The sequence below is a fragment of the Miscanthus floridulus genome, chromosome 19 (genome assembly GCF_019320115.1).
Source record: "Miscanthus floridulus cultivar M001 chromosome 19, ASM1932011v1, whole genome shotgun sequence".
Classification (NCBI taxonomy): Eukaryota; Viridiplantae; Streptophyta; class Magnoliopsida; order Poales; family Poaceae; genus Miscanthus; species Miscanthus floridulus.
This window is the reverse complement of record NC_089598.1, coordinates 19412447-19424096: the sequence shown is the minus strand read 5'-3', so window position 1 is coordinate 19424096 and position 11650 is coordinate 19412447. Positions and strand designations below refer to the sequence as shown.

The 11650-nt window shown below is 48.9% G+C and overlaps 1 protein-coding gene across 1 annotated transcript; it reads left to right on the top strand.

Annotated features, from left to right (window-relative positions):
• Positions 1–7142: 7142 nt before the first annotated feature.
• On the top strand, positions 7143–10002 carry LOC136529759 (uncharacterized). Its single transcript, XM_066522831.1, has one exon. It carries the CDS (start codon positions 7478–7480, stop codon positions 8501–8503), a length of 1026 nt encoding a protein of 341 aa, XP_066378928.1. The 5' UTR covers positions 7143–7477; the 3' UTR covers positions 8504–10002.
• Positions 10003–11650: the final 1648 nt, after the last annotated feature.

The window sequence follows — 11650 nt, the reverse complement described above, 5'->3', positions numbered from 1 at the left end:
GATCTAGAGGGTGCGCAGCCAGTGACGGGAACCTCCACTGCCTCGCCGTCACCGAACTGCGCCACCGGACTCCACTGCCTTCGTCGACCCGCCGCCACCGGACCGTGTCATCTACGACCACTACACGACACCACTACCTTCACCGACTTCACGGCGGACACGAGCGGATCCTCCTCCAAGGGCACAGACGTTCAGCCATTTCCATCCCTTCCTCTCCCTCTAGATCTAGTAGTTCAAAGTTCTAGGGTGTGTTCATCATGTTTATAGTAAGATGTACCCGCTAGATCTACGGCTAAGGTCATGTTCTTCTCAACAATGGTATCAGTGTCAGGTCTTCTAGGGCTTTTAGATCTAGATCGGGTGAACGAAAAACACAGTGAAATCGAATCCCTAACCCTAGTTTTGATCCAAAATTTCTAACCCTAACCGGGTAAAAGAAAATAAAAAGAGACCGAGGGGTGGCGGGCGTCACTCAACTACTGGTCACCATCGCCACCGCCGTCTTCGTCGGCACGCGGTAAGAAAAGAACAGAGCCGAGGTGAGAGATTTGGTTTTTGGATCTAAAAGAGGGTCACCGAACCCTAACCCTAACAGGGTGAATGAAAGAACTGTGAGCGAAACCCTAATCCCCAAATCGGATTGATCCGAGAAGAAAAGAAAAGAAAAGAAAATCAAATCAGAGAAGAAAAGGGGAAGGGGAAGAGGCCTACCTCGCCGCTGCACCGCGTTACCGACTCGTCGGCGCTCGGGTGCGTGCTCCGGCCAAGGGCGCCACCGCTAGTCCGCTCGATGGCGGCGCGCTCACCCGCATGGGGAGCGCACGCACCGGCGAGGGGGCCGGCAACGGCGCCATAGTCTCTCCCTTCGCTCGGTCGCCGCCGCTGCTCGTTGCGCTGAGAGAGAGAAGGAGATGTGGTCGGGTCAGATCTAGGGTTTCGCAAGCTCCTCACCGCAGCGCGCGTGGGGATCAGGGCATCACCGCCCAGACCGCTCGACGACGGCGTGCTCGCCCGCTGGGGAGCGCGCACGCCGGCGAGGGGACCGACGACGACGCCATCACCGCTTGCTCTCGCTCGGTTGCTCGCTGCTGCTGCACTGAGAGAGAGAGAGAAAGAGAGGAGTCGAATGAATTAGGGTTTGGGAACAGCGGTCGGCGGATTTTTTTTATATCCCGAAGTCGACGTATGGCCGTCAGATCTGGATGAACGGACGAGAGCGCCTTGGACCAGATTGAGCCCAGAAGCGGGGGAGGCGCCACGAGCGCACGCGGGCGCGAATTGGGCCTGGGCTGCGCTGTCGCTGTGTAGGCCGCGCGCGATGCTAGGCCGGTTACTATTGCTGTAGGTCGGGCTAGAATGAACAGTCAATAAAGTTTCAAGTTTATTTAATTTTTCAGAAGCATATTTCGATGAATTTTGTCTAGTTTAATATCTCTGTTAAAATTTGAACCAACAGGATAATTTTTTAGAGAATATTTGAGAAAAGTTAAATGCTTATGAAAAATAGATATTTTTTACGTTTTCCGCTGCTAAAGAAATAGTTTATTCTCTAGTTATTTTGAACCAGTGATATTTAATTGAAGAAAAAGAGATTTTGACATGATTATGATGTTATTATTTTTTGACCAACGTTGTTAATAACAATATCGTAATTTTAATGATTTTATGCAGTATTTTTATTTCTGCCCAACGGTGATGTAGATTTAATGTATAAACAGTTGTATGTTTTAATTTTGACCAAGGCTGGAATCAAGGCATGCAGTTGTTGTTATTATTTATGTTCTCACTCTATATGAATTGTGTTTTCAGGCGGATACAACTTGATGGGTTGTCTCAAAGAGATCCCCACTCGCAAAGGTGATAACTACATGGAGTGGAAGAAAAAGATTGACCTGACCTTCATCTTGACTGAGGTGGACTGGGTAGTCACCTCACCGTGTCCCACTGAGCCTGTGGCACCGGTGAGGAAGACAAATGAGGCTGATGCCGCTTGGGCAACTAGAGAGAGGGATTTTGCATCCCAAAAGATGTCCTATGACCTTGAGCATAGGAAGTGGGTCACTGCTAACAAGAAATGTTTGGCTGTGACAAAGAACACGATTGAGCTTGCAATTATGGGCTCAATCCCAGGGTGTGACACGGTCACTGAGTACCTCGATAGAATAAAAAGTCAGTTCACTGGCTCTTTAAAGGCATATGCTACCCAACTGATAAAGCAGCTGGTGACAGAGAGGTACTCTGAAAATGGTGGCATAAGAGAGCACGTACTAAGGATAAGTAATTTGACAGCCAAGCTAAAACCAATGGATCTGGCTCTCAAGGAAGAGTTTCTTATCCACCTAATTTTTGCTTCCTTGCCAAATGAATTTAACACTTTTGTTGTCAACTACAACATACAGCTCGAGAAGTGGGGCTTAGAGAGGCTCATGGCTATGTGTGTGTAAGAGAAGGAGAGAATGAAAGCTGCCAATGGTGGCACTATCAATTATGTGAAATATAACAAGAAAAAGAATAATAATGCTAACTTCTCAAAGTCAAAGAGAAAGGGTCTCATGCTGCATCAGCCTCAGCAGAATAAGTTCATAGTAGAGAAAGACCAGTGTCTCTATTGTAAGAATACGGGATATTATAAGAAAGATTGTTCCGATTACTTAAGATGATCATGGCAAAGAAAGGTGAGAACATTATTACGTTCATAAATAAATCCCTGTATGTACAAAATGAGCTTTATTTGTTATCACTACGTGATGATGTAAATGTTGTATGCGATGATGGGAACGTTGCGTGCGACAATAAGAATATATCCTCGTCTGTAGATGTAAACAGAAAATGAAAGAAAGCTCACGATGCTTCGTCGAAATTATGGCACTGTCGTTTAGGCCATATTTCGAGGGGAGAATAGAAAGACTAGTTAAGAATGATATTCTTCCTCCATTAGAGTTCTCAGATTTAGAACAATACAGAGAATGCATAAAAGAAAGGTATGTAAAGAAAATTAAGAAAGATGTCAAACAAAGCGTAGGAATTTTATAGATTATTCACACAGACATATGTGGTCCGTTTCCTGTAAAGAGTGTGGATGGTTATGATTCATTCATAACATTCACAGATGATTACTTCCGTTATGGCTACATTTATCCAATCAAAGAAAGAACAGAAGCATTGGATAAATTTAAGATATCTAAGGCAGAAGTTGAAAACCAATACAATTTTAAGATTAAGATAGTCAGGTCTGACCATAGAGGTACTACGGTCGGCATACCTCATATGGCCAAGTTCCTGAACCTTTTGCAAGGTTCTTACAGGAGAATGGCATAGTAGCCCAGTATTCTACACCGGATGAACCTTAGCAGAATGGAGTAGCTGAAAGACGTAATCATACCATGATGGATATTGTGCGTAGTATGATAAGTTACTCCACCTTACTGTTGAGCCTATGGCTGGAGGCGTTAAAAACCGCATTCATATTCTCAATAGAGTACCAAGTAAGTCGGTGCCTAAAACACCGTATGGGTTGTGGATAGGAAGAGTACCCTCACTAAACCACTTACGTGTGTGGGGGAGTCCTGCTGAGGCTAAAGTATTTAACCCAAACATTGAGAAGCTAAATCCTAAAACAGTAAGTTTCCATTTCATTAGCTACCTAGAAAAGTCAAAAAGTTTTCGTTTCTACTGTCCAGACATACATACAAAGTTTATGAAAACGAGACACGCAGTCTTCCTAGAGGATGAAATGATGAGGGGGGCATGGTAGCTCGAGAAATTGACCTTGAAGAGAAGTGGGTGTATGCGTCCACTCCAATGATTCATGAGCCATTTTTCTCACTACCTGCTTTCGTTGCACCGACAGTGCAAGATACTGTGGTACCAGCACCTGTTGTTATTCCGCCTGTGGCAACAATGAATGACGATGAGGAACCTGTTCTTCACGATCCTATAGAACCGACTGCCACACATGAGGGGGAGCAACAACAGCCTCAAATAGAAGATGTGCCAAATGTGGAGGCCCCTAAAAGGTATCAAAGAGTTAGAAAATCAGCTATTCTTACTAACTATGAAGTATACAACACTGAGGAATTTCAAATGGAGGATAATCCCACCTTATTTGAAGAAGCCATGAGAAGTGATCATTCATCAAAGTGGCTTGAGGCCATGGAAGATGAAATGAAATCTATGAATGCCAATAAAGTTTGGGACTTGGAAATAATTCCTAAAGGAGCCAAAACAGTAGGCTATAAATTGGTCTACAAAATAAAACTTGACTCTCATGAGAATATAGAGAGATATAAAGCGTGACTTGTGGTAAAAGGCTTTACGCAAAGAAAAAGGCATTGATTACAATGAGACCTTTTCTCCAGTCTCATGTAAGGATTCCTTCAGAATCATAATGGCATTAGTGGCACATTACGATTTAGAATTACATCAGATAGATGTAAAGACGACATTTCTCAACGGGGACTTGGAGGAAAATATTTACATGGCACAACCGAAAGGTTTTGTCATGGAAGGAAAAGAACAAAATGGATGCCGCCTAAAGAAATCCATTTATGGATTAAAATAAGCTTCAAGACAGTGGTACTTGAAGTTTGATCAGACAATAAGGAATTTTGGGTTTAAAGAGAATATAGAGGATAATTGTGTCTATGCAAAGTTTAAGAATGGGAAGTTTATCTTCCTTGTCCTGTATGTGGATGATATATTATTTGCTAGTAGTGATGTCAGTCTACTACTGGAGATAAAGAAGTTTTTGTCCTCAAAATTTGATATGAAAGATCTTGGTAAAGCTTCGTTCGTTCTAGGGATCGAGATTCACCGAGATAGAAGTAATGGGGTATTAGGACTGTCACAAAAGGCATACATAGAAAAGATATTAAAGAAATTCAATATGCACAAATGTAGTCCCTCACCTGCTCCTATAGTCAAGGGCGACAGCTATGGGGATTTTTAATGCCCTAGGAATCAGTATGAGATCGATCAAATGAAAACGGTTCCATATGCTTCAGCTGTCGAAAGCTTGCAATATGCTCAAGTATGTACGCGCCCTGACTTGGCATTTGCTACCGGGTTACTTGGTAGATTCCAGAGCAATCCTAAAACAGAACACTGAAAATTAGTAAAGAAAGTCTTGCGTTATTTACAAGTAACGAAAAGCCTCATGATGACGTATAGAAGATCAAATTCACTTCATATAGTGGGATATTCATATTCTGATTATGCGGGAGATGATAGAAAATCTACGTCTGGATATGTATTCACTCTCGCAGGGAGACCTATTTCTTAGAAAAGCTCAAAGCAAATCGTCACTACATCGTCCACAATGTATGCCCAGTTTGTAGCGTGTTATGAGGCAACAAGGCAGGTGAACTGGCTAAAGAAGTTCATACCCGGTTTGAAGGTGGTTGACGACATCTATAGACCACTTAAGTTATACTGCGATTATAATCCGACAGTACAGTATGCTCACAACAATAAGTTAAGTGGTGCTGCCAAACACATTGACATAAAGTATTATGTTGTGAAAGATAAAGTCTTGGATCATGTCATAAGTCTTGAGCATATAAGTACCGAAAAGATGCTCGCAGATCCGCTTACAAAAGGCTTACCACCCAACGTGTTCAGAGAACATGTAGCCGGCATAGGTTTAAGAGAAAGCCTATAATTCCTGGACAAAAGAATGCCCAAAGTTAAGTGTCTATTTCAGAACAGAGTGGTGTGTTGTAGTTGTTAAATCTATCAGCAATTGACCGTAACGATGAAACATGCTCTATGCGCTAATCTGTAATGGAATGAACAAAAGTAAATGATATGAAATTGAAAGATAGTAGGAGATCAAGGGGAAGATTGTTAGATTGATTTATAATCCTAAACTGGGCCCAACGGCCCAGTTGGTCCTTTGATCCGTGCCCTGATCGGGAGCGCCCAGCCCACTATGGCTGAAGGGCCCCTGTCATACTGCGCTATATATAGAGGTGGGGGTGGCGGCTCTGAGTACGAGGTTGACCGAGTTACAGTTCCCCACCGAAATCCCTAATCCGATCTAGAGGGTGCATAGCCAGTGACGGGAAGCTCCACTGCCTCGCTGTCACCGAACTGCACCACCAGACTGCGTCACCGGACTCCACTGCCTTCGCCGACCCACCGCCACCGGACCGTGTCATCTACGACCACTATACGGCACCACTGCATTCATCGACTCCATGGCGGACGCGAGCGGATCCTCCTCCAAGGGCATAGACGGTCAGCCCTTTCCATCCCTTTCTCTTCCTCTAGATGTAGTAGTTCAAAGTTCTAGGATGTGTTTATCATATTTATAGTAAGATGTAACCGCTAGATCTACGGCTAAGGTCGTGTTGTTCTCAACAGAGGCACCACCAGCTCGATCTCGTGCTCCGTACTGCACGGTGAGCATGAGGCCTTCAGATGAAGGCAAACCGGACCGCATGCGTGCTCATTACACTGTGTCAGTGTCAGTATATCTAGTTCAATGTTTAATTCGAGCGTTAAAATGTGCACCTTGTTTTCGATTTCCATTTCTAGTGCACGAGTGTGTAAAGTATCACGCGAGCTGTGGGACTGCTCGATTCTTGTTGATCTCGTGAGCATCATGGATTCATGGATGGATGAGTATTCTGGATGGATTCATGGATGTATGATAGTTCCACCATTTTCATGGCAACAGAGACCTGTGTGTGGTCTGTACGCTGGTGGCCAAACAGACACAAGTATCTGCGGGAAACGCGCGCCGGGATTACAGCGGACGCCAACCTCTGTCCAAACAGAAAGTCGCCACTGGAGATTTGAGGCATCAGCATTGAGCAGCCAACCTGCTCCCACTCGCATCACCTCGTAAACGCCCGACCTGCAAATGCCAATCACTTTTAACCTTGGTCCATGGCCGGCCGTCATCTGTCATGTGCCGGTCACCTGCCGTCCTAGTCCTATACTCCTCCTATGAGCTCCAACAAAGCTGCCGCCTGCCAATCAGTCAGCTGCACTCACGCACTAGCCTTCCACAATTCACTGCACCGGCCGCTAGGCCACTGCAAACACACAGTATTGTGTTAGTTCTAGAGCAGTAGCATCAACTGCTCCTCGATGGGAAAAGAAAATGGAATGTGTGATTGTCTTGTCGTCAGATAAGCTCCCTGTGCTCGCTCAAGACAGCGAGTTTCGTTTGCCTGCTGCCGGAATCGTTGGTTGGTTTGGCCACTTGCTCTCGGCAGTTGCCGTTGCCGGAGCCCGTAGGGAAAAGCTAGCTAGCTAAGCGCGCGGCTGCTGCCTCTGTATCTGCCTAGCGAGGTCCATGCCCCAGCTCTCCTGCTCGGTGCATATAATCGTCCGGCCGGCCATTAACGCCCTTGGCCATGGCCTCCTAAATAAAGCAAACACACCTCCTTCCTTTGCTAATTAGCCTCCGTGCCCAGCTTGGCCTATCCAACCACCACCGTTCCGTTCCATTCCATTCCTCTCCGTCGCGATGGCGGCTTCCTGCCGCCGCCGCCGTCACACGCCGGCGCAGAGCGAGCGCACCGACGAAGACAAGGCGTCAATGGCCAAGGCATCCCTGCAGCTGCTGCCGTCGCTGCTCGTGCACGCCGTCGTCCTCGCCGCTTGCTTCTTTCACCCCTGCACGGCGCAGCCGCAGAGCCGCACCGAAAACATCTCGGCGATCGAGGCCGCGGTCCGCGCCCGCGCGTCCGAGCTGCTCCGCGACACCGCCAACACGGGCCAGCTCGTCGACCTGCCCCTCCCGGCCAACCTCTCCGCCGGCGCGGGCGTCGTCCGGGCCTGGGCGCTGCGCGTGCGCAGCAACGCGCTCTGGGCCGACGGCGTCAACGCCACGGGCTTCGCCATCCCGCCGCGCGTCGTGCCGGTCCCGTTCGCGCGCCGCCTCACCATCGTCTTCGAGCGCTTCGTGCGCAACTCCACGACGGCCGCGTTCGCCGCGCCGCGTCGGTACGCGCTGGCCGCGCCCGTGGCGGGCCTCCTCGCGTACGACGCGTCGGCGGGGCCCGACGCCCGGGTCTCGCTCCGGGCGTTCGGCGCGCCGGTGCGCGTCGAGTTCAAGGACGACCTGTCGGCGGAGAAGGGGTTCATGTTCAACGCCACCACCGCGCGGTGCGTGACGTTCGCGGCCAGCGGGGAGGTCGTGGCCATGCACGCCGTCGCCGCGTCGGGCTCCGCGTGCCTGGTCACCGGCACGGGCCACTTCGGCATCGCGGTGCGGCTGCCCGAGACGCCGCCGCCAGCCTCGGCCGTGAGAGCCAGGTGGTGGGCGTGGACGGTGGGCGTCGGCGCTGGTGGGGTGCTGGGAGCCAGCGTGTTGGCGCTCTCTGTGGCCGGCGCGGTGAGCTGGAGCAGGAGGCGGCGAAGGGAGGAGATGGAGCGGCGGGCGATGGCTGGGGAGGAGCTCGGGAGGATGACGGTGCGCGGGAGCAGGATGCCGTCGGCGAAGGTGGTAAGGACGCGGCCGGAGTTGGAGGAGCGCAGCCGGCAGTGGTAGCGGTAGGCGAGCTCCTCTCCGAGTACGTTGCACCAGCCGCCGCTGGCTCAACTGCTTGAGGATTCTAACGTTTCCTTCTTTGTTTTGCCACACATGGTGTGTCAAATCATCGAACTTTCTTCCAATTTTCAATGTAAAATCTTCTCTTTTAGATTCTGCGGCGCAGGAAACTTGTACAGTGTTAGCAGCAGCACAGGGGGAAGAGATGGAATCGGAGGATAGTGCAGCAATACAGCAGTAGCAATTCATCCAGAATAGCTAGGAAGGAAGGGGAATTGGGAGTAAGAAGATGAACAGAAGATGAGTAGCTAGAACATATTAGGATATCTGATTGTTGATTACAATATTCTTCGTATCCCTCTCTCTCCATAGAAACATGTAGATATACTATTTCATACACGGGCTAAGCCCAACCAGTAAGAGACACACAGGCTCAAGTCCAAAACCCATTATGTATTACTAATAGTAGCCCATGTCCCTAACATTCTCCCCCGCTTAAGTAACAGCTCGCCCCCAAGCTGTTAAATCTTCAAGCGTCGAGGTATCGTATAGGCACTGATTCGTCATGACAGTGTTCTGAACTTCCTTTGCAGATAACCCAAGTCATCAATATAGGCCAAGCCATCAAGGGTCGTCAATCATCAAGTGAGAGAATTGAATTACCAGCGGCCATAGAGTCATTCTTGACATGTTGACAGTCCTAACCATGCTCGAACGATCTCCATGTCTGGTTTCATCGGAGACTTGTAGGCGAACTGAGAAAAGTTGTTGCGAGGCTGTGGAAGCATTGCAATGTGAAAGCTGTACCAGTCCTGAATTGTCAGCCAGCACCAACGTGTTGATAGGATAATATAGGCCAGTTGCAGGAAGTATTATAGGTGGTGGCCATGGCTGCAACTCAATGCAACAAGTCAGGTACCCCTGGATTTGATTTTTCTCGTAGGAGGTGGAGCTTTCGTTTGATTCGATTCTAATTAAATTCCCACTCCGATTCCGACTTGCTCGGACAAAATCACGTCTTGTGCCATTGTTCTTTCGCTGCTTTGCGTGATGCCGCCAATGCCAGCTGAGGCGGCGGACTGGGCGGGCAGAGGCAAGAGAGCCGCCCGCGGACGCGATGTGCTGTACGGCCGCGGAGGAGGAACGCGGTGGAGTCGTGCGCGACGGCGGCGGCCTCGGGCGCGGCGTAGGACCCCATCCGCGTGCTGGGCACCCTGGGCGTAGCGTACCCACGCCCGCCGTCGCACGCCCAGTACTGGCACCGCCGCTCCGCACCTCTCCCGACGCAACTCGCCGCGTTCTTTTATCGAGAAGAAGAGGAACGACCGGGACGGGAGCGACGCCACTCGCCGCGATTTTTTTTTTTATCGAGATGAAGAGGAACGACGGGACGGGAGCGACGGGAAGCGGAGCGCTGTGAGTCCATCCGATCGAATCGGGTCGGGCCGAAAGCTAGAGAGTGGCTGGACGTTTTGGCCAGATTAGAATGGGCTAGCAAAAAAAAAAGGCTAGAAATTTTGTATTTTTATTATTAGGGATAGAGGGACAGATGTTGTTCTTATTGATTCTTCTACTTTTTGGTTCTAAATTATTTAATCTGTAAAACCTACGGGCTATGCATACTAGAAGTCACTAATTGAGTAATAATTTGTTGTCTAGTGAGATCTTCTGATGCTTTTTTGAGATAATTTTAAATCTTTGTTATTTAATTTGTCCTAAGCCCCAAATTGCATAGCTGTATGCTCTATGTATCCTGTGAACTGTGACCTAATTATAAGTACTAAAACTATTTTTTCCATCACCTACGTACATATTGATTTTAATTAGCAAATTACCCTCCCCCTATATACACTGGCGGAGCCAAGGGGGGGCTGGCAGGGGCCATGCCCCCCCCCCCCCCCCCCAATGTTTGACAAAAAAAAATTAGTAGTATGACTTAATATTTTTTATTTATATTAAGAGGGAGATTATATAAAATCCTTGTCATATATCTATTAATATATTCTAGATAATATAATCATACAAAACACAACTAGATAATAAAATTATCGCAATGAAAAAGACCGAGTCGGCCCCCTAAGTATAATTCCTGACGGCCGGCCCCCCCTGAGTATAAATCCTGGCTCCGCCACTGCCTATATAGGTCCTATTCGCTGGGAGGAATTTGAAGAAATCTGGATGAATTTGAAGAAATTCGTGAGAGAGTGAACAATAAAAACCAGCCGTGCAGAGTGAAATCCGGCTGGTTTTCTTACCAGCCGAACTGCCCCATAATGGTTCAGGCTCCGCCACTACGTGGAGCGGTGACCGGCGGCGAGCGGCGAGACGCGCAGGAGTGCGTTCTGTGCGTCGCACGAGAAGGTCGATGGCGCCCGAGTAAGGCCTTCCACGGTGTGGAAGTAGAGCCAGCAAAAAAATCGGACCAGACCCCACTGCCAAAACCAGGAGCGTTCTTCAGTTGCTACAGCGTGTAGAGCTGCTGGGCATCACTGTTGGGACCCATAGGAGAGAAAAAAGAAACGTAAATGCTATACAACACACATATGTTTTAGCAAAAAAAAATATACATGGATTTTTTTTATCTATGAAAAAAGGGCCCGTCACCTTCGTCCTCCCTGCTCCCGCGCCTATATATCGCGCCATGGAACTCGCTCTGTTCTTCTCAGCGAGCTTTGGCATAGAGAACAGCAGCCATACACCGTCCGAGTGAGAGCGATCCTCTGATCGTTGTTGACCATCGCGTTGCCATTGATGCCACCTAACGAGTCGAAGCCCACAGCCAAGATTGCCACAACTGCCGCCGCCGCGCCCAAGCTCACCAGCACCACCAGCACTGCAGCGGCACCCAAGGCCAGCCCATCGTCATCCGCGTCACCGTGCCTATTCTCCTTGCGGGACGACGAGCTCACCGTCGGTGTCGCTGGCGACGCCGGCAAGGCCGCCGCCCTCCTCACGGGCGTGCCGAGGAACGTCACGCTCACCCCGTTCGCCGGGGCCTTCCACCCCACCACCAAGGCGTCGGAAGCGCCGCGGGAGCTGGTAAGGCAGGCCGCCACGAACGCGATCCGGGGCGTGTTCCTCCTCCTCTGCGATCTGTGATTTTTCTTTCAATAGAAAAAAATGTTTCTTGTGATCTGTGGATCTGTG

Bases quoted from the DNA above. Each gene is read 5' to 3' on its own strand.
- LOC136529759 (XM_066522831.1), top strand. From the start codon at position 7,478: ATGGCGGCTTCCTGCCGCCGCCGCCGTCACACGCCGGCGCAGAGCGAG.